The sequence below is a fragment of the Bos taurus genome, chromosome 25, assembly GCF_002263795.3.
Source record: "Bos taurus isolate L1 Dominette 01449 registration number 42190680 breed Hereford chromosome 25, ARS-UCD2.0, whole genome shotgun sequence".
In the NCBI taxonomy this organism is placed as follows: Eukaryota; Metazoa; Chordata; class Mammalia; order Artiodactyla; family Bovidae; genus Bos; species Bos taurus.
Window position 1 is genome coordinate 19074540 of NC_037352.1, and position 24225 is coordinate 19098764.

The 24225-nt window shown below is 41.6% G+C and overlaps 1 protein-coding gene across 1 annotated transcript; it reads right to left on the reverse strand.

The window, feature by feature from the left end:
- Window positions 1-76: 76 nt before the first annotated feature.
- On the reverse strand, window positions 77-23634 carry CRYM (crystallin mu). Its single transcript, NM_001045914.2, has 8 exons — window positions 23381-23634; window positions 22734-22887; window positions 20766-20828; window positions 14283-14384; window positions 7067-7250; window positions 3581-3702; window positions 2806-2890; window positions 77-430 (listed from the first exon to the last, which is right to left on the reverse strand). Exons 1-8 carry the CDS (start codon window positions 23548-23550, stop codon window positions 366-368), a joined length of 945 nt encoding a protein of 314 aa, NP_001039379.1. The 5' UTR covers window positions 23551-23634; the 3' UTR covers window positions 77-365.
- Window positions 23635-24225: the final 591 nt, after the last annotated feature.

Consider the following 24225-nt stretch of genomic DNA (forward strand, 5'->3'; position numbering starts at 1 on the left):
TCGGGGAGTGAACATGAGCACTTGATCTCCTCACTTTCCTTGCTGTGAAGGATAGAAGTTACCAAAACAAGAACTGCAGAATTGGAAAAAGCTTTATTTCAGGGAATTACAAAAGGTAGTGAAATACAGGGCAAAGGGAGCACTAGTATAATCTGGCATGACACAGGATGGCCACTTGGTTTTGTTTTCTAACTACAAACACAAAAGAGGATCTCATTATTTAAGGTAAGACACAGTATGCATAAAACTACAGATCACTGGGCTAGAACCCTTCTTTTAATCTAGAGATTATGAAACGATTGTGAGACAACTAGTGTTAACACCCTTTGAGCTGTAGCATCCACTTGACACAAAGTTCCTCTGTTTCATTTACCAGATGACCAGGAATCATACACTAGTTTGGCTGCAACCATGTCTTCCACCGCCATTCCTGGAATGGACAGAAATTTGGTTTAACTTTTGTCAGAACAACTTTTCCCCAAACAGCCCAGGTCCCAGAACCAGCAGTTCCCTAATACAGTGCCCATCAGGGTAACAAGGACTAAGCACCCAGAGGTGAGTTCAGGCTTGAAGAGTCTGTGAAGGGTAAAATAAGGCAAGCAATGCTCACCAAAGTTCAGGGGGTCAGAAAACTTTCTGTAAACAGCCAGATAATAAATATGTAAGGCTTTGCATGCCCGTTACTTGCAGTTACTCACCTCGGCTGTAGTACACATGTGACTTTAGACATCAGGTAAACAGATGAGCCTGACTGTGCTCCAAGAAAACTTTCTTTATGGACACTTTAGTTTGAATTTCTTATAATTTTTATGTGTCATGAAATATTCCTTTCCCCCCCAGTCATTTGAAAATGTAGACACCATTTCATTGTGGGCTGTAGGAAAACAGATGGTAGGTTGGGTTTGGCGCATGCTCTGTCGTTTGTTGGACCTTTGGTCCAGTCCAAACCCTAAGTCCTTCAGCAATTCCCCCTTTATCTTAGAGTTTTGGGCAAATATCCTTAACCTTGAATGGGAATATGTTCTTAAAGGCAGGGGCTGGCTTTTATTTTTGTAACTACCACTGTACACAGTATGGAGCTTGATACATAGTAGGTATTTAATACGCATCTGCTAGATGAAGGGATGTGCCAGTAAACCAACCCCCAAAAGTGAGAAAGTAAAAATTGCTCAGGACTGTAGATCAGGTTTCCAGTGCTGTGTCTCCTGAAGGGGGCCAGCTGACCTCTGATCTGCTAAGGAACAATGAAACTCTTTCATACTCAACTAGATCAGTGTGATGTCTCTGAACCAGGCTCTAGATAAAGCTTATACTGTGTTTGCCTGTCTTTCTATGCATGAAAAATTAAAAATATATTTAACAGATGGTAAGGCATAGATATATTTTGACTGGCATGGGTGCTGGGTGGGCAGAGTACTCTTAATACACTGTCAAGCGTTAACACTTTGGGTGCTTGATCATTAAAATATATGTAACGTCTGGCTTGGAAGGAAAGTTATGACCAACCTAGATAGCATATTCAAAAGCAGAGACATTACTTTGCCAACAAAGGTCCATCTAGTCAAGGCTGTGGTTTTTCCTGTGGTCATGTATGGATGTGAGAGTTGGACTGTGAAGAAGGCTGAGCGCCGAAGAATTGATGCTTTTGAACTGTGGTGTTAGAGAAGACTCTTGAGAGTCTCTTGGACTGCAAGGAGATACAACCAGTCCATTCTGAAGGAGATTAGCCCTGGGATTTCTTTGGAAGGAATGACGCTAAAGCTGAAACTCCAGTACTTTGGCTACTTCATGCAAAGAGTTGACTCATTGGAAAAGACTCTGATGCTGGGAGGGATTGGGGGCAGGAGGAGAAGGGAACGACAGAGGATGAGATGGCTGGATGGCATCACTGACTCAATGGACGTGAGTCTGGGTGAACTCTGGGAGTTGGTGATGGACAGGGAGGCCTGGCATGCTGCGATTCATGGGGTCGCAAAGAGTCGGACACAACTGAGTGATTGAACTGAACTGAACTGAAGGTCTGGCAAGGTTGAGGGGCTCGGGCAGCAACTATTTACCAACCATTTTGAGAGTACTTCAATATTTTAGATGTAGGAGCTGAATATTAGCTCTGTTACCATATGTGTTCATTTCCTTAAAATGGGAGAGCTGGGCTGAGAGGCAAACCAGCTGAAGAAGGGAGCCCCTTCTCTGATGGGCTTCTGCCTGTGCTAACTCAAGATGGTTATGGTGCTCCCCATTGAAGACCTTCTTAAATCAGCAAGCAGAAAGTTAGGCAAGGAGGGGGAAAAAAGGTCAGGCTGTACTTCCTGTCTGGGTTGCCCTCATGATGGGTCTCCCTGTTATTTATCTTAAGCTCCCTGTTTTTAAACACCTTTTTCTCCTGCCCCTCCACCTTTGAAGTTTTTCTCCTGCCCCTCCACCTTCCTCTGAGTTTCATTTCTATCAAAGTCTAAATGTTTTAATGCTGATGCTTGTTATGGGCAAATCATTTTATACACACATACCACTTAATTCTCACAAAAACTCTAGGTAACAGGTGGTGAGAAAACTGACTCAAAGAGGTGAGATCACTTGCCCAAGGATGCATGTCTAAGGAATAGCACAGAGGGGAATCCAACCCAGGACTGCCCAGTTCCAGAGTTCACGGGCTTCACCACTATGCCAAGACGTAAATAATTGACCTAAGTGATAGACTGCACAATGATTTAGTTACGGAGCCTGCTGACTCATTCCTCTTCCCACCAATGGGTAAACCTACCTGTGTTCTGGTTAAGTTTGTGCCCTGGGAGCAATGACTCTTACCCAGAGACTTGAACACGGTAGTTTTCTCACAGTGGGCTGGTTTCACTCCCTTCACCACTTCTCCCAGCTCAGCGAAGATCTCGGCCTGTCAAATGAACACACGTTGACCCAGGTCATGGAGCTAATATGGCTCAGGACCAGCTTCTGAAGCCAGGACAGGGTGTCCCTGACCTGGATAAGGGAAAACTTGATAAAATGACCTTCTATAAACTTAATGATGTCAGGGAGGAAGACTCTCCCTTAAATCTTTTCTGGGGATGAGAAGTGGGTTCATCTGCTTTTGTGATACCATGACTGCAGAAATACAAATCTGCAGCCAGGGGAATGTCCTGCCAGGACACTGTATCAGTGAAGAAACAGGCCTGTTCTTATCTGAACACTCATTTTGGCAGCCCCCTTCTTACTGCTATGCCCTGGTTATGAAAAAAAGGTCCGAAAGCAGTCAACACTAGTCCTGATTTGTTGGCCATACTGGGAAAGTTTTCAGAGGCTCCTATCTTCCAATCCTACTGCTTTACAGGACAGCCCAATCCAATGGAAAAGGCCATCAAGCTGATCTCTTAAGGCAAAGCGAACAGGAAAACACATGTCACCACATAATTGCCACGTTATTTTAGAAGGGAATTAGAAAGGATGGAAAGATATTTTAGAGTTGTCACCCTACAAAGAGGTGGGAGTTACGGAGATCTGGAGCAGGCCAGAGAGAAGGGGGTATTAATGAAACCCCGGGATCCAGGTGAGGACAGTCAGACATAAGCAACAGAAGGAGGCTCACCCCTGACAAGAGGACATCTCCAGACTCTTTCAGGGCGGCCTCCTGGGAATCCACATACAGCACAGCCTGTTTCATGAGCTCGTCATCCAGCTCTCTCCAGTCCGGTCTGCTGGCGCCGATGGCTAAATGACAGCAAAAGAGACCCTGAGCCTTGAAATAGTCACAGGGGATACTGCAGCCTCCAAAGAATGAAAGGGGAGGGGAAAAGGAAGTGACAGAGGACACGTGGGAATGACTGTGGAATGCCTCATTTCCCCAGGCCAACTCCCTCCCAAACAACAAGACTGAGTTCACTAATAAGAATGACACTTGGCATTTTCTCCTTTCCATTTCATGTCCATTCTCATTAATAAAAAAGTATTTTGAGGCAACTTAGCATTCATGTACTGTGTGCCTACTATTGCTGGGATGTTTCACACATACTATTTAAAGTCCTCACAAGTACATTCATTTTTGATTCCCATTTAAAAGGTACTCAAACTGAGGCTCAAAGAAGAGGTATGTGCCAAGGTTATATATACAATAAGTGCATCTATGACTCTAAAAGAGCACATGCCTTTCATGCTTCTTCTGCTTATCAGGAGCAGCGACTTCCTTACACAAACCCTAAAGCAGAGACATCACTTGGAGCTTATTAATACCCCACACTCCTCTATCTTCTGTCTGTCTGCTTGCTCTTCAATCATTCCCATTCCTCGTTCCCAACCACTTTTATCACCTCATGAGAAAAAAAGCCCAGTGTCAGGGTCACAGAGAAGCCCCAGTAAACAGGAAACTGGTTGCACCCCAGCACCAAGGTTTCACATCCTCTGCAGAGCCCAGAACCATAATGATGAATCCAAGGAATCATGCCTCCTGGCACTGGGACATAGGATAATGCTGAGACTGAATCAAATGCTTGCAGGACCAGGAAGGTAATGAAAATGAGCAGCACTGGTTAGAAGAACTGGATTAGAAATGGTGGAGAACTCAGCACAGAGAAGAAAGCAGGCCCTTCTAAAGGAGCACTAACTATTCTGCTCAAGCAGAACCATTGCCATGTAAGAACGCAGGGCCACTCTTAGATAGCCCTTCCCCTGCCCCCCTGCTCCTTTTGTAAAAAGAGAAGCAGGAAATCTATTTGCATGTGTTATTTCTTGGTTTTCAGAACACTTAACACTCTATGGCCTAAACAAAACACATCTGCTGGCTGGATCCAGCCATGGCAGCCAGTCTTTGGAAACGGCTATAAAGCTTTATACAAATATAAGGCAGCATTTGTAAGCCTTCTCTCACTGCCATCCAGTTTTCTCTACTTGTTCCCTCTCCTGTTGTTCCCCCACACTCTAATTGTCAAAGACAGTGATGCAAAATGTCCATCTTGAAGGTTGTTTGTGTGAGGAGTTCTATAGAACAGAAGCACCAACTAATGAAGCTTGTAAATAAATCATAAGCTGGTGGGAAAAACCCTAGCCTCTCAAGCCACCTCTTCTGATTGCACTTGTTCCCCCTAATTTGGAGCATGGTGAATTCTCAAAGGGTTGCATAAGGCCACTCAAGCCAATGGAGGTGGTCCAGGAAGCAAAGGGAGGGGCCTGACTCAGGCTGGGCTTTGGCCTTCCTTCAGTGGGGTTACACTGGGTGAGGGTCAGAGACTGGCTGGTGGGATGCTGAGAAAGAATGAGGGGTATGCAGGGACGGGTGGAATTGGGCCTAACTCTCAGCCAAGTTGTAAAGTAAGTAAAATCTGTTGTTGGTGTTTCCCTGTCAATTCTACTTGTAACATACTTTTCTTAAGTATATTTACTGCCTCTAAACACACAAACCAATTTTGTCTTTAGATCAGGGAAAGATACCAGACTCCTCAACTCAAAATCAAGTTAGCTCTTCCTAGTGAGACATTCGAAGTGTGAGAGGTATACAACATGAGGGAGATTCTCTGTTGCTATCTTTGAAGGTAGAGTGTCCACATGAAAAGAAATGTGGACAGCCAACTGGAGCTGAGAGCAGCCCCAAGGAAACTTGCATCCTTGTCCTACAACACAAAGAACTGCCACAACCATGTGAGCTGGGAAGAAGACTCCAAGCTCTAGATGAGATTGCAGCCTGGAAAACACCTTGCTTTCATCCTGCATGAGCAGAGGACTTAGCTAACCCATGTCTAGACTCCTAACCACAGAAACGAAGATAGCAAATATGTTCTACTTTAAGCTGGAAAAAAAAAATCAACTCAGTCTTATTGAAGATTCAGCTCTTGTCCATTTTACCCAGAACTGACTTCTCTTGAAGTTCCAAGTCCTTCTAGAAATGCTCTTACTGTTCGAGTCTGGCTTTATGAACAATAAGACCTTTCCCCTGGATTCACATTCATAATATTGGTCCCATACAAGCTGAAACCTTCAATTTTCTATGGCCCATTCTTCAATCATACATGTTTTGTTTCCTTCATAGAGCTTAACCTTTAGCTGGAACTATCTAGCTCATCTATTTGTTTATTGTCTACCTCCCTTCTCTAGAATGTAAAAGCAGGAAAGCAGTGACCTTGATGGCTGGTTTACTTTGGCTTCCCCAGCATGTAAAACAGTGCCTGCACCATGGTAGGGATTCAATACACATTTGTGAAAGAACAAATAATCATGATCCTTGGCCCTTGCACATGTGTGCAGAGATCTTAGAGTTCACCCTATGTGCCTGTCACTAAAACATGGGGTACTGGCACCGTGTTTAAATTCTCTAGCCTTCAATTGCTTGCTAATCAGACTTCAGTTTTCTTACTAAAAGATAACATAGAGCATCATTCAAGATATTAGGCTTTGAGGGTATATTGCCTCAGTTCAAATCCCAGCTTTGCCTCTAAAAACCTTTGACTTTGGGCAAGTTACTTAATCTTTCCATGCCTTGGTTTACCTACTATACAGGGGTCATGACAACAATCGTTCCTACTTCATAAGGTTGTTTTCAAGATTCAGTGATATAGTACATAACAAAGAATTTAGAACAGCACCTGCTGGAGAAAGTATTTAATATAGACCAGATCTTGCTATAACCCCCAGGGTCATCTAAGGATCTTCAGGAGCCCAAGGAACTCTTATGTTTAAAGTCCCAATTATCCTACCCCACATATGAAAAAGCATTCACATAAATGCATTTAGTCACATAAAACGTATTTTGTGCTGTAATTAAAAAAAATTAATTCCAAAGTGTTGGTAAGAACAAGTGAGTCATTTGGCTTTTGTAATTAAATTTCATGACATTTAAGAACTGAGTTATAATTGATCATTTGCCATATTATACTTTATAAAATTTTAATTAAATTTATTAGTTTTGAGTTTGTGATTTTTGTTTCATACTTTGGAGTGCATACTGTTTCTTTAAGGTTCAAATGTTTCTGAGGCCAGTAAAAAGCTCAGGCATTCTACATGAGTAAAACAACTCTGCAGATGCAGCCCCTTGGTCCAGTCAAGGGAGAGTCTGGCCACCCAGTGTTCATGGAGCCACTCTGCTTACCATTGATGTGAGCCCCAGGCTTCACCCATTCACCAAACAAAATGGGCTCTGTTGCCATGGTGACTGTGATGATCACATCTGCCCCCGTCACAGCCTCCTGGACCGATGAACAGATCCGCACTTCTCCTGGCACCGTGTTCACAAACTTCTCTGCATTTTCTTTGGTGCGGTTCCATATTCTCACCTTCATTCAGGGGAATAAAAGGGACATTGGTGCTGTGATTATTTAGCTGTTTACATTTCATCAAACCTAGGAGTTACAAAGAAAAGTTGAACTACTCTAGAGTTAAGGCTGCAGTTATTTAAATCATTCCTTACGGTGAATGAACATTTGTCTAGGCCAGATTTGAAAATGACCTTTCTCTACTCCATTTCCATGTCAGGAAGTGGGGAGGTTTTTCAATTCTAGCTTGAGACACGCGGCCTCAGTAGTGTAATAGCTATTATATAGCTTAGTGATTAGCAGAGCAAATTCTGGAGCTAGACAGGTTTAGAATCAAACTTTGCTCTGTCACTTACTGTTTCTGAAGCTATCTAACCTCATTCAGCCTAAGTTTACATGTATGTAAATGCAAATCATAACTGACAAGGTCAGCATCAAACTCACAGTTCATGTTTGGGACTCTGTAAGGGAGTCATAACAGGTGTGAGATTAACAAACAGGATGTGCAGTGCTGTGCATGGGACAGCTTGATCTCTGAAGGATATTTAAGGAATTAAAAATTGGAAGGATTTCAGGAGAAAATTGGGACTTACCTGGTGGCTCAAATGGTAAAGAATCTGCCTGCAATGCAGGAGACCCAGGTTTGATCCCTGGGTTTGGAAGACCCCCCGGAGAAGGGAATGACTACTCTCTCTAGTATTCTTGTCTGGAGAAATTCATGGACAGAGGAGCCTTGTGGGCTAGAGTCCATGGGGTTACAAAGAGTTGGGCATGACTGAGCAACTAACACTTACTTACAGGAGTAAATGGTGCAACAGAGGAGAAGTCAAGAATAGTAGCTACAATTAGATTCCTGGGAAGTGCTTGCAGGGAGAGGGTGATCACTGGCATCACCAGGAAGTGGGGACTTGCTAGCTTGTTTAATATATTTTAATGTCTGTGGTGGCAGTTGTCAGCCTTCAGTTGAAAATAAGGCCCAAAGAAGCCCTCATAAGGAAATATAATGAGTATAGAAATAAATGTTATATGTGAATAAGTTCATTAATTAAGGTGAAAACAGTATAATAAGCCCAGTTATAAGAAAATGGTTAACCACACTACCATTCTTGATAGAAAAGTATGAAATACTATAGTAATATGAGGTAAGCTGGAAAACTGATGTTACAACATTTGGTGAAAACTATTAAAACTATGATTAAAAGATTAATGATTAAAACTATATTATAAGAAGTTAATATTCAAAAAATACAAAGAACTTATAAAACTTAATATAAAAATAAACAACCTTATTTAAAAATGGGCAAAGGTTCTCAATAAATATTTTTCCAAAGAAACTATTAAGTCCACCATTCACATCACTATTAAATTAGAAATCAACTACAAGGAAAAAATTGAAAAAAACACAAACAAGTGGTAGCTAAACAATATGTTACTAAACAACCAATGTATCACTGAAGAAATCAAAGGGGAAGGAAAAAAGCACCTAGAGATAAATAAAAAATGAAAACATGATGATCCAAACCCTCTGGGATTCAGCAAAGGCAATTCCAAGAGGGAAATTTATAGCAATACAAGTTTACTTCAGAAAACAAGAAAAATATCAAATAAATAACCTAACCTTATACCTAAAGCAACTAGAGAAAGAGGAACAAACAAAACCCAACGTTAGTAGAAGGAAATAAGTTGCAAAGATCAGAACTTAAATAGAGACAAAGAAAACAATGGGAAATATCAATGAAACTAAAAGCTGGTTTTTTGGAAAGATAAACAAAATTGAGAAAGCTTTAGCCAGACTCATTAAGAAAAAGAAGACTCAAAGTAATAAAATTAGAAATGAAAAAGAAGTCACAACTGACACCACATAAATACAAAAGATCATGAGAGTACTACAAGCAACTATATGTTAATAAAATGGACAACCTATGAGAAGAGGACAAATCTCCCAAACTGAATCAAAGAAGTAGAAAATATGAACAGATCAATCGCAAGCAATGAAACTGAAACCATGAGTAAAAAACTCCCAACAAACAAAAGTCCATAACCAGACAACTTTATGGGTGAATTTCATCAAACATTTAGAGAAAAGCTAACATGATCCCTCTGAAACTATTCCAAAAATTGCAGAGGAAAGAACACTCCCAAACTCGTTCTATGAGGCTGTCATCACCTAATTCCAAAACCAGACAAAGATGCCACAAAACAAGAAATTATAGGCCAATATCACTGATGACCATACATGCAAAAGTACTCAACAAACTACTAGCAAACTGAGCCCAATGATATATTAAAAGATCATACACCGTGATCGAGCAGGACTGATCCCTGGGATGCAAGAAGTTTTCAACATTTGCAAATCAGTCAGTGTGATATACCACATTAACAAACTGAAGAGTGAAAACCATATGATCATCTTAGTAGATGCAGGAAAAGCTTTTAACAAAATTCAATACCCATTTATGATAAAAACTCTCCAAAAGTGAGCATAGAGAGAGCATACCTCAACCTAATACAGGACATATATGACAAACCCACAGATAACCCAGTGTTGAAAAGCTGAAAGCAATATCTTCTAAGATCAAGAAGACAAGGATGTTTACTCTCACTACTTTTATTCAACGTAGTTTTGGAAGTCCTAGCCATGGCAATCAGAGAAGAAAGAGAAGTAAAAGGAATCCAAATAGGAAAAGAAGAGATAAAACTGTCACTGTTTGCAGATGATACAGAAAATCCTAAAGATGCTACAAGAAAACTATTAGAGCTCATCAATGAATTCAGTAAATTGCAGGATACAAAATTAACACACAGGAATCTATTGCATTTCTATGGGCTAACAACAAAACATCAGAAAGAGAAATTATGGCAAAAATCCCATTTACCATCACATCAAAGGGAATAGAATATGTAGGAATAAACCTACCATAAGAGGCAAATACCTGTACTCTAAAAACTACAAGGTGCTGATGAAATAAATCAAAGATGACACAAAGAGATGGAAAGATATACCATGTTCTAGGATTAGAAGAATCAATATTGTTAAAATAACTATACTACCCAAGGTAATTTACAAATTACTCATGGCATTTTTCATAGAACTAGAACAAAAAATTTAAAAATTTGTATAGAAACACCAAAGACCCTGAATATCCAAAGCAATCTTGAGAAAGAAAAATGGTGCTCAAGGAGTTAGTGTCACTGACTTTTGACTATACTACAGAACTACAGTAATCAAAACAGTAATGGTACTGGCTTAAAAACAGACATATAGATCAATGGAACAAGATAGACAGCCCAGAGATAAACGCATCCATCTATAATTGCTCTCTAGTGCAGGAGGTAAGATGATGCAATGGAGAAAAGACAGTGTCTTCAATAAGTGGTGCTGGGAAAACTGGACAGCTACATTTTAAAAATTAAATTAGAACACTTTCTAACATCACACACAAAAATAAACTAAAAATGAATTAAAACCTAAATGTAAGCTTAGACACTATAAAACTCTTAGAGGAAAACATTGGCAGGACACTCTTTGACATAAATCACAACAATAACTTTTTGGGTCTACTTCCTAGAGTAATGGAATTGAAAACAAAAATAAACAAATATGACCTAATTAAACTTAAAAGCTTTAGTACGGCAAAACAAACCATAACAAAATGAAAAGATAACCCAAAGAATGGGTGAAAATATTTCCAAATGAAGTGACCAACAAGGGATTAATCTCCAAAATATTCAAACAGCTCATGCAGCTCAATTGAAAGAGAACCCTATTAAAAAATGGGTGGAAGGTCTAAATAGACATTTCTTCAAAGAAGACATACAAATGGCCAAAAAGCATATGAAAAGATGCTCGACATCACTCATTGTTAGAGAAATGCAAATCAAAACTACAACAAGGTATCACTTCACACTAGTCAAAATGGCCATAATCAAAAAGTCCACAAACAACAAATGCTGGAGGAGTGTGTGCAGAAAATGGAACCCTCCCACACAGTGGGAATGTAAACTGGTGAAGTCACTATAGAAAACAGTATGGAAGTTCCTTAAAAAAGTAAAAATAGAGCTACCATATGATCCAGGAATCCCACTCCTGGGCATATATCCAGAGAACACCATAAATTGAAAAGATAGACACACCCCAATGTTCACTATAGCACTATTTATAATAGCCAAGACATGGAAGCAACCTAAATGTCTATAGACAGATGAATGAATATAGAAGATGTGGTACATACATAAAATGGAATATTACTCAGCCATAAAAGGAATGAAATAATGCCATCTGCAGCAACATGGATGACCTATAGATTACCATACTAAGTGAAGTAAATCAGAGAAAGACAAATATCATATGATACCACTTATATGTGGAATCTAAAAAAATGATACAAATGAGCTTATTTCAGAAACAGACTCAAAGACTTCAAAAACAAATTTATAGTTACCATAGGGCAAAGGCTGAGGGTGAGGGATAAATTTGGAGGTTGGAATTAGCATATACACACTACTATATATAAAGCAGATAATCAATGATGACCAACTATATTACATGGGAAACTTTACTCAATATTCTGTAATAATTTGTATGTGAAAAGAATCTGAAAAACAATATATATATATATATAAATAAAAATCATGTTTCTGTATACTTAAAACTAACACAACATTGTGACTCAACTATACTCCAATAAGCAGCTCATATAGCTCAATATTAGGAAAACAAACAGCCCAATCAAAAAACGGACAGAAGACCTAAAGACACTTCTCCAAAGAAGACATACAGATGGCAAAGACAAAAGATGCTCAACATCACTAACTTTTAGAGAAATGCAAATCAAAACTACAATTAGGTATCACCTCATACCAGTCAAAATGGCCATCAACAAAAAATCTAAAATAATAAATGCTAGAGAGGATGTGCAGGAAAGGGAACCCTCCTACACTGCTGGTGGGAATGCAAACTGAAACAGCCATTATGGAGAGTCCTTTAAAATCTAGGAAAAAAACTAGCATATGATCCAGCAACCCCACTACTGGGCATACACCTTGAGAAAAAAATAATCAAAAAGACACCTGTAGCCCAGTGTTCATAGCAGCACTGTTTACAATACCCAGGACCTGGAAGCAACCTAGATGTTCATCAATTGATGAATGGATAAAGAAGATGTGGTACATATATACAATGGAATATTACTCAGCCATAAAAATGAATAAATTTGAATCAGGTCAGTTCTAGTGAGGTGGATGAACCTAAATCCTGTTATAAAGAGTGAAGCATGTCAGAAAGAGAAAAACAAATATAGTATGTTAACACATATATATGGAATCTAGAAAAATGATGCTAATGAAACTATTTTCAGGGAAGGAACAGAGATGTAGATATAGAGCATGGACTTGTGGACACTGTGTGGGAGGGAGAGAGTGGCATGAGTTGAGAAAGTAGCACCAACATACATACAATATCAGGTGTAAGAAGAGTAGCTGGTGAGAGGTTGTTGGGTAGCAGAGGGAGCCCAGTCTGGCTCTCTGTGATGACCTGGAGGGATGGGATGGGGGCAGGGGAGGGAGGCTAGGGAGAGAGGGGATGTATGTATAATTTACACTGTTGTATGGCAGAAGCCAACATGAGATTGTAAACATTTTTTTTTAATTTGAATAAAAGAGAACAAAAAACTACCATATGATCCAGTAATTCCAGTTCTGGGTATTTCTCTGAAGGAAACAAAACAGTAAGGCAAAAAGCAGTAGGTACTCCCATATTCACTGCAGCATTATTTACAATAACCAGGATATGGAAACAACCTGTGTCCATCAGTGAATAAACGGATAAAGCAACTGTCATGTACACACACACACGAAATACTGTTCATCCATAAAAATAATGAAATTTTGTTAGCTGAGACAAAAATGTGTGGATCTTGAGGGTTTTTATGCTACACAAAATAAGTCAGACAGAGAAAGGCAAATAGTATATGATCTCACTTACATGTGTAATCAAAAAAACCTCAAATGAATGAACAAAGAAAATAACTGAGAAACTGATATATATACACAGAGAACAAATGAAAGAAACTCCTTATGGTGATCGCCGGAAGGGTGAGGGAGGAGCTGGGGATGAGTGAAATAGATGCAGGGGATTAAGAAGTACACATTTCTAGTTATAAAATAATAAGTCATGGGGATACAATGTACAGCATAGAGAATACAGTCAATAATGCTATAATAACTTTGTATGGTGACAAAGGGTAACCAGATTTATCATGGTGACCATTTTGAAATGCCTATAAATATCCAATCACCATGATGTACACCTGAAACTCATATGATATTGTATGTCAATTATACCCTGGTGAAAAGCATAAAAAATCATAAAACTGTGTTATGAAAAGCAGATGAGAGAAGACTAGAAACGTTAACTACTTGACTTTGAAAACAGATAAAAGGGGATTTTTATTTTTTTTTCTTCCTTATATTTTCATTTCTCAAAGCAGAGGTACTGGTTCTATCATAAAAAATCACACCTTAAATCTGCCCCACGCCTCTCACACACATAGAAAAAAAATCAAATATAAGCAGTATCAAGTGTATCAAAAATAACAGGAAGCGTGAGCCAGGCAGAATGGGAAAAAGTGCACTGATGTCTAGGCTTTGAAGGGGCATGCTGTGGCCTCCTGCTCTCCAGACCTCATTGTCAGTTCCTGGATTCCTAACCCTTGAATACTTTAGGACCCCAGATTCTGCTAAGAGAAGCAACAGAAAGGGGCCGAAAGAAAACTGCATGTATGCCCTGGATATAATACAATCCTTTAAGTAACTGCATAGGCTCTGTGTGCCTAGGTGTACTCCACAAACTGAGAAACTGGAAGAAGTGACTCAGGCCTTCCTCCCAACTCTTCATCTCCAATGGGACTTTCACACAAGTCATTAAAAGAATGGTCTAGATGGTTGTACTCCCAACCTGACAATTTCAGCATAACTTACATTTTAACAAAGGAGTACAGAGAGATGTCACTGCTGCTTCCTCCCCACATCCCCCACCTCCCTCCCTGGACTTACCTCCTTAAAGAAGAACTGTTCTGTGAAGACCTCATAATGGCTGTAAGCCTGGACCCCAGCTCCAAGGATACACAACACTTCACTGTTGGGAGGTTTCAAAAACTATTTGAGAGAAAGGAGATAGAAAAGATCAAGAGAGACTCTTGAAGTCAGGAGAGGATCAAGTACAGTTTGAGAATCAGGGGACCTTTATTCAAAACCTCTCAGGAAATCAAGGAGATGTCATTTTGTATTTCTATTTCCACTCTGTATGTTGTGGGAGGGAGAGAAAAGCCTTAACTGGGTACATAATATATACCAATGCTTAACCTTCACGATCTCTTTTAGTCCAAACAATTGACCCCATGCGCTAGATGCTCCCAGTTACCCTCTTCTTACAGATAAAGAAATTGAGGTCCAAAGAAGTTATGTAACTTGCTTAGAGCCCTGTAATTATTAAATGGCACAATAGGGCTCCAAAACCTCATCTTTCATTCTCCAATGCCCACATGCTTTCTCCTGTGCTACCCCATCTCAGGGACATGATATACCAACCTACTTCTCAGAGCTGTGAGTTGCTTTTGGAATCCATGAATCCTTGTGAACCTAGGTTCTCAAGCTGTATTTTCTGTGCCTACTCTCTGTTGATCCTGTCTCAGCCTCTGTCTTCCTTTAAAGAGGAATGTAGAGATGGCATTTGTGGGACCTCCTCAGGGTATATGTGCGTCTTTATTTGGGGATGAAGTTGTATGATCAGCTCTCCAGTAAAGTCTTTCTGACCTCTCTGATAGAATTTACCACTTCATAGCACTTGTTTGTTTACAAATTTATTTTCCTGTACTTGTATGTGAGTTCCATTAAAACAGAGACAGTCTTATTTGCACAGAATTGGCACGTATTTACTCTTACCTATGAGAAATACAGCAGGGTTTCTTGACCTCAGCACTACTGATATTTGGGCTGGATAATTCTTTGTTGGCAGGCTTTGGGTAGTTGGCAGGTGAGAGGGCCGTACTGTGCACTGAAGGATGCTTGGCAGCATCCCTGGCCTCCGTCCATTAGCACCCCCTATGCCCTCAGTGGAGAGTGAAAAAGTTGGCTTAAAGCTCAACATTCAGAAAACAAAGATCATGGCATCTGGTCCCATCACTTCATGGGAAATAGATGGGGAAACAGTGGAACAGTGTCAGACTTTATTTTTGGGGGCTCCAAAATCACTGCAGATGGTGATTTACAGCCATGAAATTAAAAGACGCTTACTCCTTGGAAGGAAAATTATGACCAACCTAGATAGCATATTCAAAAGCAGGGACATTACTTTGCCAACAAAGGTCCATCTAGTCAAGGCTATGGTTTTTCCTGTGGTCATGTATGGATGTGAGAGTTGGACTGTGAAGAAGGCTGAGCGCCGAAGAATTGATGCTTTTGAACTGTGGTGTTGGAGAAGACTCTTGAGAGTCCCTTGGACTGCAAGGAGATCCAACCAGTCCATTCTGAAAGAGACCAGCCCTCGGATTTCTTTGGAAGGAATGATGCTAAAGCTGAAACTCCAGTACTTTGGCCACCTCATGCGAAGAGTTGACTCATTGGAAAAGACTCTGATGCTGGGAGGGATTGGGGGCAGGAGGAGAAGGGGATGACAGAGGATGAGATGGCTGGATGGCATCACTGACTCGATGGACATGAGTCTGAGTGAACTCCAGGAGTTGGTGATGGACAGGGAGGCGTGCTGCGATTCATGGGGTCGTAAAGAGTGGGACACGACTGAGCAACTGAAATGAATGAATGAAATGAATGCCCTCAACTGTGACAACCAAAAATGTCTTCAAACATTGCTAACTGTCTCTGGGGCAGTTGGTCTCTGGAAACAGTTGGTCTTAACTGTGTCCAGTTAAGAACTACTGGCATTGAGAAAGGACATCACTTGCTCTCAAACCATCCATGTTAAATAAGACTATCTTTTGCCTTTTCTCTATTTCATTTAATAAAAGTTGATCTTGATCTGCTCTGTATCAATAATTGCCATTATTGAGATTCTGGAGTGCAACCTTAAAAACAAAAATGTTTTTAATCATTAATCACTAGCTAAAAGGAGTCTCAAATATTAGCAGATGATTAGAGATTCTCTCTCCTGTAGCTGCACAGGAGAGATACCATTTTCTGCCATCAACTATAGTTCAAAGAAACTTGATTTGAAAAGGTTTCCAAATGACAATAACTTATGTTCCCACTCAGTAAGGAGAATTAGGTAATTTTTCTTTAACTAAATAATTTTTTTTTCTGTTCTCAGTTAATATAAATCTATTCTTGGAAGTACATTTGGGCTTCAGAAATTGTTGCAGTTTCCTGTAAAAGTAACCTTTAACCTCTGAGAGTAAATCTGTAATTCTGCTTGCTTGTCCTGCTTGACACATTGCTGCCCTGATAATAATGTTATAACTGACATCTCTTTTCCTAAATGGTATAACATTTATGATATTTATTAAATCATAATAGGATTGGTGCCACTTCATTCTTTTCCTAGAGCATACAGATAATTAAAAACATATATATGAATCTGCTACATTTCTTAAAGAGTGTGAAAGACTATGTTTCATTTGCATTCACTAAGGCCTCGCGTGGTCTGGCCCTCTGGTCAGCCCAGCTTCCCCCCTCTGGACATACTCTCTGCACCTCTGGTCTTTCAGGCAAGAAGCCTCCTTGCTGCTCCCCAAGCACACACGCCTTTATCAACCACAGGGCTTTGCTCTCCACAGGTTCTTTCCTTTGCCTGGAGTACTTTCCCTTCTGCTCCTCACAAGTAAATCCTATTATTATTCTAATGCAAGTTCAGCTATTTTGGATCTCGGTTCCAAATCGAAAAAGGAGTACGTCAAGGCTGTGTATTGTCACCCTGCTTATTTAACTTATATGCAGAGTGAAATGCTGGGCTGGATGAAGCACAAGCTGGAATCAAGATTGCCGGGAGAAATATCAACAACCTCAGATATGCAGATGACCCCACCCTTATGGCAGAAAGTGAAGAAGAACTAAAAAGCCTCTTGATGAAGGAGTGAAAAAGCTGGCTTAAAACTCAACATTCAGAAAACTAAGATCACGGCATCTGGGCCCATCACTTGATGGCGAATAGATGGGGAAACAATGGAAACAGGGACAGACTTTATTTTCTTGGGTGCCAAAATCACTGCAGATGGTGACTGCAGCCATGAAATTAAAATGACGCTTGCTCTTTGGAAGAAAAGCTATGACCAACCTAGACAGTATATTAAAAAGCAGAGACATTACCTTGCCAACAAAGGTCCGTCTGGTCAAGGCTATGGTTTTTCCAGTGGTCATGTATGGATGTGAGAATTGGACTATAAAGAAAACTGAGAGCCGAAGAATTGATGCTTTTGAACTGTGGTGTTGGAGAAGACTCTTGAGAGTCCCTTGGACTGCAAGGAGATCCAACTAGTCCATCGTAAAGGAAATCGGTCCTGAATGTTCATTGGAAGGACTGATGTTGAAGCTGAAGCTCCAATACTTTGGCCACCTGATGTGAAGAACTGACTCATTTGAAAAGACCCTGATGCTGGGAAAGATTTAAGGCAGGAGGAGAAAGGGACAACAGAGGATGAGATGGTTGGATGGCCTCACCGACTCAATGGACATGAGTTTGAGTAGGCTCCAGGAGTTGGTGATGGACAGGGAAGCCTGGTGTGCTGCAGTCCATGGGGTTGCAAAGAGTCAGACACGACTGAGCAACTGAACTAAACTGAAGTGAAGCTCAGCTAACCCTCACAAAAGAAATGTAAGTCTCTCAGTTGTGTCTGACTCTGTGACCTCATGGACCATACAGTCCATGGAATTCTCCAGGCAAGAATACTGGAGTGGGTAACTGTCCCTTTCTTGAGGGAATCTTCCCAATCCAGGGATAGAACCCAAGTCTCCCGCATTGCAGGCAGATTCTTCACCAGCTGAGCCACAAGGGAAGCCCATAAGCCTTGGCAAATCCCACAGCCTGGAGCAAGACACTCCCCCCACCCCACTTTTTGTTTTGCTCCCCTTTCATCCAATGTATCTGTCAGGACTGTAGTTTTCACGTTAACTGGTGCAATCTTTAGATTAATATCTATCTCCCCAAATGTACTCTGTGCTCCATGACTGCAGGTTCTGTATTTGGTTTTAGTCACCATTCTATGTCCCATGCTGAGCACAGGACCTGGTGCCTGGTGGGCACTTAAGTATTTGCTGAATAATTGCATGTCAAGAATAAACCCTGATACGCATTGTCACCCTGAGAAAGCATGCCAGAGTCCCCAACTCAGGGTATGTGCAACCCAGACACAAAGTTACAGTGTCCATCAAACCCAAGAACTTCCTAATACTTGTCCTTCTCCCGAAAGCCCTAAATAAAATAGAAGTGATGGGAAAGAAAACATTCTACTCCTATAGCACAAAAAGTAAAATAAGTCCTTGCTCCTTATTGAAATAGCTCAACCGAGTCCCTAGGAAAAAAGTGGGGTAGTTTAAGCCTAAGCTCTGAAGCATCAACTCAATGATTCTTAACATTTCTTGGAGTGCATATTTTTATCCATTCAAAAAGCACAGTGTAACTGAGAGCTGGGTCTAGAAGAATTAACCTGGTTGATCATCAGAATTAACTAGAAAGCATAAAAAACGAAAACACTTTGGCCTTCCATTCAGAGATTTCAATTCAATTTTTTGAATTAAAAAAAAAAAATTTCCAGAGGCTGCTGCTGCATAGCCTGGGCTGGAAACTATTTGCCTGGGACAAGAAGACCTATAGCTACCTGTGCTGTCTGACTTCAGGAAATCTTAGTCTCCATTTCTTTCTGCACAAAATGAGGCCAGTAATTCTTGCTCTGCCTTTCTCACACAAACCCAAAAATAAGTTGAGACAATGGGTTGAAAATTATTTTGGAAAAAATCAAAGTCCTTTTCAAATATAGGGCAATATTGTTAGAGTCCCTCTAAGTTACCAGGGAACATACCTCAGAGACCCTTGATTACTTTAATCTGAGTTGGGTCTGGATATAATTAAACAAACAAACAAAAAACAGTTCCTCAAGGTGCGTACTGTAGTCTAATCCCTTGCTACTTAATTACCAGATTTAGCCCCACATTCTTCCCTTATCATCATGTGTTTGCTGCTGCTACTGCTAAGTCATTTCAGTCATGTCCGACTCTGTGTGACCCCGTAGACGGCAGCCACCAGGCTCCCCCGTCCCTGGGATTCTCCAGGCAAGAACACTGGAGTGGGTTGCCATTTCCTTCTCCAATGCATGAAAGTGAAAAGTGAAAGTGAAGTTGCTCAGTCGTGTCCAACTCTTTGAGACCCCATGGACTGCAGCCTTCCAGGCTCCTCCATCCATGGGGTTTTCCAGGCAAGAGTACTGGAGTGGGGTGCTATTGCCTTCTCCATCATCATGTGTTTAGAAGACCTTAAAACACTCACAATCTGAACATCTGGTCTTTGGTGCTCCAACCCTCCACTGGCCCCTCGTTTCCTTTCTGCCTAGGCCTCATAAGTCAGCACTCCCAGATCTTTAATGTGAAAGATTCCATACCTCTTCTTTTTCACCCTAACCTCTAAAAATACTGTTCTTCTTGTAGGATGCCCTTGCACTGCTTAGAAACATTATCACCTGCATCACTTGCTATTCCTTCTGCTCCTACCCTCCTCCTGTTTCAGTCACTCACTTTTTTTTCAGTCTTTACTCAAATGTCACCTCAGTGAGGTCTTTCCTTGATAATTTTAAATGTCACTGCTTCCCAATACCCTCGATTCTGCTTTATTTTCATCCTTCTAACTGGTGGTGTGGGTGGTGGTTTAGGAGCAAACCCTAGCCTATTATTAAACTCAAAAAGGGTTTGTTGTTGGTTACTTTTTTTTTTTTTTTTTTTAGCAAATCATACTACGAATTTCACTTTTTATTTTATTGTCTCACCAGCCCTGTGCATGTCACCCTCTGTTTTGTTCACTACCACATCTCTGACATTTAGAACAGTGCCTGACACATGATAGGATCTGAACGAATACATTTTTCTGGCTCGGATATGTTTTCCCCTGTGCTTTTTGTGCAGTCCTGACTCTGGCCTATGGGGCAACCACACTGATTTGCCAGGAACAGTGTGGATCAGGGGCAGGAAAGCAGTCTGGGAGTCAAGAGGTTAAGGTTTAAATTCCTGCTCTGCCACTTATTAGCTGTGTGATCCTGATCAACTTGCAAAACCTCTGTGAGTCATATTTCCTATACTTGGCAAAAGGAGATAATCATCAAGGCTGGTGTGATGATCGGAAAGAGCACATGTAAGGTACCCAGAATCTTGGGCTCATTACGGTAGCCAATCATTTAGTGAATCACTGTGCTCATCTGATATCCTACATTTGGCATATGATATTTCATCTATGCCCATAGAAAATAAAAATGTTCCTCACTTCTACTTAGACCTTCAAATTTGAGATACTCAATTCCACCCACCAGCTTGCACTAATCTTACCTTGGTGGCAATGGCAGACACTGCAGCTGTTCTCTTTGCAGTTATGACATTTCCATCCATGACCTTGGAGGAAAGGAGAGACAGTGAGCAAGGGGCACCTGGATTCACCACTTAAGCAGAGAGAAGATGCTCTAAAAGAGTTAGCCCTAGAAGCATTGTGTGTGTGTATGTGTGTGGGGGGGTTCAGTTGTGTCTGACTCCTTGCGACCCCATGGACTATAGCCCACTAGACTCCTCTGTCTATGGGATTTTCCAGGCAGGAATATTGGCTGGAGTAGGCTGCCATTTCCTACTCTGGGGAATCTTCCTGATCCAGGGATCAAACCTGTGTCTCTTGCATCTCTATGTCTCTTGCATTGGCAGGTGGATCTTTAACCACTAGTACAGGGGAAGCACCAGAAAGCATCATAATAGTCTGCAAGGAGAGTGTTTTGCCTGGAACCAATTCCTCCACTTATAAGAAATGTAACTTTGAACAAATATCTTAATCTCTAAGCACTTTGTTTTTCCTACCTGTACAAACAAAGATAATGGCAACCATTCAGAGGGTTTTTGTGAGGTTTAAAAGCATTGGCAAAAATGAAAACATTTAACATGTGGCCAGCCCTCAAGAAATGCCCATTTTGCTTTATTTGCCTCAGGATTCTCAAAGTAAGTCACCTGACACCTGTGCAAGGGCCCTGAAACTACCTCAGTGGCTCTCAACTCCTCTTGCACACATGGGTAGGTTTGTGAAGATACTGATGCTCAGATATATCCTTAGGCTAACTGAATCTGGATCACTAGGGAGAGGACCCAGACGACATTGTTTTTAAAATCTCCCCAGGTGGTTCTGAATTATACCTGGCTAGTAATAACCACCATCCTTTGCTCTGCTGGCCTCTGTTTATATTATTCATCTCAATTGATCCTCATCAAGTAGTAGCAGTATTCTCATTTTATGGACAAGGAAGTGAACTGCTTGGCTATCAGTCAGATTCAGGAAGAATTTCAGGCCCTGTCATTTAGTTCCAAAGCCTGAGGTGGTACCAATTTCCTGGGTAAGCACTGTTGGTAAGTAGTATGGATGTCATTTCCATTGGGTGAGCAGAAGTTGTCAAGAACTAAATACTCTTTTCAGAGGAGTAATACATAGCCAGCTTCCTTGGGGAGCCTGAAATTCTGAGAAAATTTAGAGGAAAGTTGTCAGAATTGAATGAGATCAATTTCTCCTGACTGGCACATAATAAGTGCCCAGTAAGTGGCAATTCAAAAGGCAGAGGAGCATAGTCTACTATGCTAAGACAGTATAGGCCCTGGGCTCACACAGAGTAGGTATGAAGTCCATCAGTGTCCCTGTTAGCTATGTAAACTTGGCAATGCTTGGCATAGTTGCTCTTTGACTCAATTTTCTCATCTACAAAATGGGGTAATAAAATTACCTCACAGAGTGGTTTTAAGAATTAAAAGCATTAATACATATGAAGTATTTAGAACAGTGTCTGACATACACAAAGTAATTCACAAATACAGACCACTACTATTTTTTTGATATTATCATTAAATGTTAAAACAGGTCACTGTGTATACCCCTTAGAAAAAACTCCCAGGTATTAGAGAGCGCCCCTAATCTGTAACTCATGTAACTTCATGTTACAGATTCCTGTTAAAAGTTTCCTTAGCTACTGGATTTGTGCAAGCTGTATATTTGTAGTAACTGGTAATAGGACAAGATCACTGCAAGAATGACGAGATCATTACTTCCGCAAGTTCACACACTGGAAGCAGCAGTGGTCTCTGATGCTGGGTTACATCCTCAGGCAGTCCTAGAAACAGATACACAGTCACAGGTAACCTGCACAGTCACTGGCATCCAGTCATTCAGAGAGGGGCATATGTGGTCACATTCAATACGCCCCCTTGCCTAAATTCTGAGCTAGCTTTGTGCACAAGGGCCCCCGCTAAACCCCTGGGCAGGGAGATGCTCACCGCCAGAAGGGAGCCATTGCTCGGCTGGAAGAGTAGCACGGTAGCCTGATGGGAGGGGACAGTGGAGGTGGCGCTGTGGTCCTCGTAGAAGGTGACCAGCTTGGTGGTCAGGGCGTCCTCTGCTGCACTGTAGGCAGGCATGACCCCCAGGAACCTAGAAGAAGAGAGGGAGCAACTTCAACCCCTTCCTGTCGATGCTGAGACATCCTGTCAAGTCCCTATGTCCCTTTCTTTCTCTTTCCCCACTCACTGCCCTACTGGCCTTCTCCCTCCTTTGTCCCCATCCCTCTGCCGTTGCCTTTAGCAGTGTGCAGAGTACGTTCGAGTCTGCCTCTGGATGAGAAAAACCACCCCAGTTCTGCCACTTACTAGCTGCCATAACCTTGGGTCATTCGCTTCACCTCTTGAGTCTTCGGTTTTCCCATCAGCAAATAGCTGCATCAATAGCCACGTTCATATGGAGTGTGTTGAATGAAACCAGATAACAGCTTTAAAGCGCCCACAGTGGGTTGCTCAAATTAGGTGAAAGGTGTTATTAGTAGGGATTAGGGAAGCCCTCCTTTCTTTTCTCCTGCTGCTTCCCTTCTCACCCCTCCCCTTCCTCCTTTCCAGTTTCTCCAGCCCCGGACCCGGCCTTCCTCACTTACCCCCTGTGCTTGGCGACTGGCACCACGGTGCGCACAGGCTGCACGACTCCTCCGTCGGGGCCGCTGGAGAAGTTGGCCAGAGCGGTCTCCAGAGGCGCGATGAGCAGGCTGGAGCTGCGGAGGTGGTCCTGTACATCAGCCGCACTCAGGAACACCGGCCTCGAGCTCATGTCGCCGCCGGACTTCTAACCTCAGAGCGCTCACGGCGATCCGCGTTTCTAGTGCTGTGCTCTAAATGAGAGCCGGGGAAAGCTGGGAGCGCTGCCGCCTACAGGTCACCGCCCAGCTCGGAGGGCGGAGCAAAGCCGTTTTCCTCCCACCCCCATCTGCAGGATTTCGAGAGTTGGGTCCGCTCCAGTCGCGGTTTCCCCTAGGTTGGAGTTGAGGCAGCGGGCGGGCTGGGAGTTGGTATCCTTGGGTCCACTTTCTCAATTCCTGTAGTTAGCTGTGGTCACATTCCTTGCAAAACGTGTTAGTTTGGCTCCCCACTTATTTCTTAAATTATTGCCTACATCTTAGGAGGTCTTGGATGTAAGGCGATAGAAAGTTATTAAAAACCATTTTCCTTTCAATTCTGTCTCCATCTGGAGTCCCTTATCCCAAATTCCTTCCCACTCCCATTCCCATTCCCACCCCCAGTTGCCTGCCTGTTGCACAGTTTTCTCTTGGGGTTAACTAATTCAACTAATTAAGTCACCTTTAGAAAAGGGGAAAGTTCCCAGGACAAGACATAATGACCTTATTTACAAATTGCTTAATGCATCAGATGTCATATCAGCAGAGGAGTTGGGATCTGCCCTTGAAGTGAGACTCCAAAACTCTACTCCTAACCATTAGGCTACATT

Bases quoted from the DNA above. Each gene is read 5' to 3' on its own strand.
- CRYM (NM_001045914.2), bottom strand. From the start codon at position 23,550: ATGAGCTCGAGGCCGGTGTTCCTGAGTGCGGCTGATGTACAGGACCAC. The intron at 22,888-23,380 runs GTAAGTGAGGAA...CTCTTCTTCTAG, and splicing joins CCAGTCGCCAAGCACAGGGG to GTTCCTGGGGGTCATGCCTG. The intron at 20,829-22,733 runs GTGAGCATCTCC...CTTTCCTCCAAG, and splicing joins GCAATGGCTCCCTTCTGGCG to GTCATGGATGGAAATGTCAT.